This window comes from Entamoeba nuttalli, assembly GCF_000257125.1.
Source record: "Entamoeba nuttalli P19 unplaced genomic scaffold asmbl_3815, whole genome shotgun sequence".
NCBI classification, from domain to species: Eukaryota; Evosea; order Mastigamoebida; family Endamoebidae; genus Entamoeba; species Entamoeba nuttalli.
In genome coordinates this window covers 1-1,965 of record NW_008576351.1, presented here as the reverse complement: position 1 = coordinate 1,965, position 1,965 = coordinate 1, and the positions used below count along the sequence as shown (strand labels likewise).

General features: G+C 28.0%; 3 protein-coding genes across 3 annotated transcripts; all 3 read left to right on the top strand.

The window, feature by feature from the left end:
• Nucleotides 1-275: 275 nt before the first annotated feature.
• On the top strand, nucleotides 276-815 carry ENU1_082020 (tetratricopeptide repeat domain containing protein; the record flags this gene model as incomplete). Its single annotated transcript, XM_008858739.1, has 1 exon — nucleotides 276-815. One exon carries the CDS (start codon nucleotides 276-278, stop codon nucleotides 813-815), a length of 540 nt encoding a protein of 179 aa, XP_008856961.1.
• Nucleotides 816-926: 111 nt separating this feature from the next.
• Nucleotides 927-1,271, top strand: ENU1_082010 (U1 small nuclear ribonucleoprotein subunit, putative; the record flags this gene model as incomplete). Its single annotated transcript, XM_008858738.1, has 1 exon — nucleotides 927-1,271. The coding sequence occupies one exon, from the start codon at nucleotides 927-929 to the stop codon at nucleotides 1,269-1,271; it is 345 nt and encodes a 114-aa protein (XP_008856960.1).
• Nucleotides 1,272-1,617: 346 nt separating this feature from the next.
• On the top strand, nucleotides 1,618-1,965 carry ENU1_082000 (hypothetical protein; the record flags this gene model as incomplete). The annotated part of the gene is made up of 1 exon (XM_008858737.1): nucleotides 1,618-1,965. A coding segment is annotated over one exon (334 nt), but the record flags the coding sequence as incomplete, so codon positions are not given.

Sequence of the window (1,965 nt, the reverse complement as noted above, 5' to 3'; positions counted from 1 at the left end):
AACTAAATGTATTCATAATCAAACAATTCATATTGGTAAATGTATATAACAACTGAAATATTAGGATTACTCAATCCTTTTTATTGGTTTAATATAGTTTGTAGGTAATAATTGAGAAAAACATGTTTTTCTTTATTTTTATAAGTATAAAACAAAATAAATGCTAAATATGAAACAAATATTATTTGAAGTTTTGTTATTATAAAAAAGATGATAAATTTTGTTTTTAATTCTTTTAAAAAAGAAAATAAAAAATCAAATAAAAGGGTAAAACAATGGATAAGGTTATCATTGCAGAGAAAAGTGGAAATATTGAAAATATTGAAATTGCTATCACTGAAATACTTAAGAAAGATCCAATTAATAAAGAGGCAATTCAACGATTAATTGCTCTTAGAATTCAACAAGGAAATAATGATGAGGCAATATCTTTATTACAAAAGTATAATGAAATTTATATGGAAACACAAGCCTTTGTTCAATTAGCTGAATTGTATTGTACAGAAGTTAGATATAATGATGCATTTGATATTATGCAAGAAGTTGTAATGATGGAACCATCTAACTTTTATATGTGGCAATTTGCTGGTGAAATTGCACTTCAATTAAATGCAGTGAAAGAAGCACGAAAAATGTTTTTAACTGCTTGTAAGTTATCTGATTATAAATATGTTCGTGCGTTGAAATCAACTGTTTTTGTGTTAGGTCTTTCAAAAGAATCAAAAACAAAGAGTGAAGCAATTGCAGCTCGTTTACAACAATTACTTGATGAATATCAACCTTCCATTGATAAACAAAAACGAAACTTCTTCTAATTTGAATTTTTGTTATTCTTAAAAAAAAACTACTAATTAATAAAATGGTTTTAAATAGTAATAATATAGTTTAAGGAAAAAAAATAAAAACTTTAAAAAAAACAAAAGGATATGGTTTGTTTATTACCCAAGAATTTTGCTGCATTATTTGTTCCTGATGAACCTATAAGATTCCTACCACCTATAGAGAAACATTGGTTCCCAAATTATTCTGGAGTTTCATCATATTTAACAATGTTTGATCAATTAACACCAAATAATGAAAAAAAGACTGAAGACATTGACTCATTTGCACCAACTTGGACTAAAAGTGGATTACGTGAGTTAAGATTCCTTAAAACAAAAGAAGAAAAAGCACAATCACTTCGTACTCAAATTCAAACGTGTTTGTTTTTTGTTTTACTAATTTATTTTATAAGGTTCAGAACAACAATCGATCTTCATTCTATGAAGTGATTGAAAGCCTGATATCATTCTTGAAAGGAATTAGTTTGTTCGTCGTTCAAATTAAAGTGTAATTGAAATACTTATTAATATAGGGGATCCTACACATAATTTAAAAGCAACTGATAATCCAAATAGAACTATCGTTGTTCTTCGTTTACCAAAGAACACAGATGAGTCAATATTACAACGATTATTTGGTGAATATGGTGAAATAAAAAAAATTGTGATAATAAAAGATTTAAAAGGTATAAATAAAGGATATGCATTTGTTGAATATAATCATCGAAGTGAAGCAGAAAGAGCATGTAGAAGAGCTAATGGAATGAGAATTGAAGAAAAGATAATTGTTGTTGAAATGGAAAAAGGAAGAACAGAAGAATCATTTAAACCAAAGAGACTAGGAGGTACTATTGAAAGAAGACGTAGTGAAGATAAAAGAAGAAATGAAAGTCCTATGAGAAGAGAAAGAGGTTATTCTCCTTTTGAAAGAAGAGAATTTGCCTATCGAAGTGATGACCGTAGAGGAGACCATCTCTTAGATAGAAGGGATGACGATTATAGAAAGTCAGGATATAGGACAAGTAGATATGAGCGAAGAGTAGATAGAAGAGATTATAGAAACGACCGCTTTGAACGAAGAGATGATTATAGAACAACTGATAGTAGAGATGATTATAGATCAAGTGATCGTAGAGATGATTAT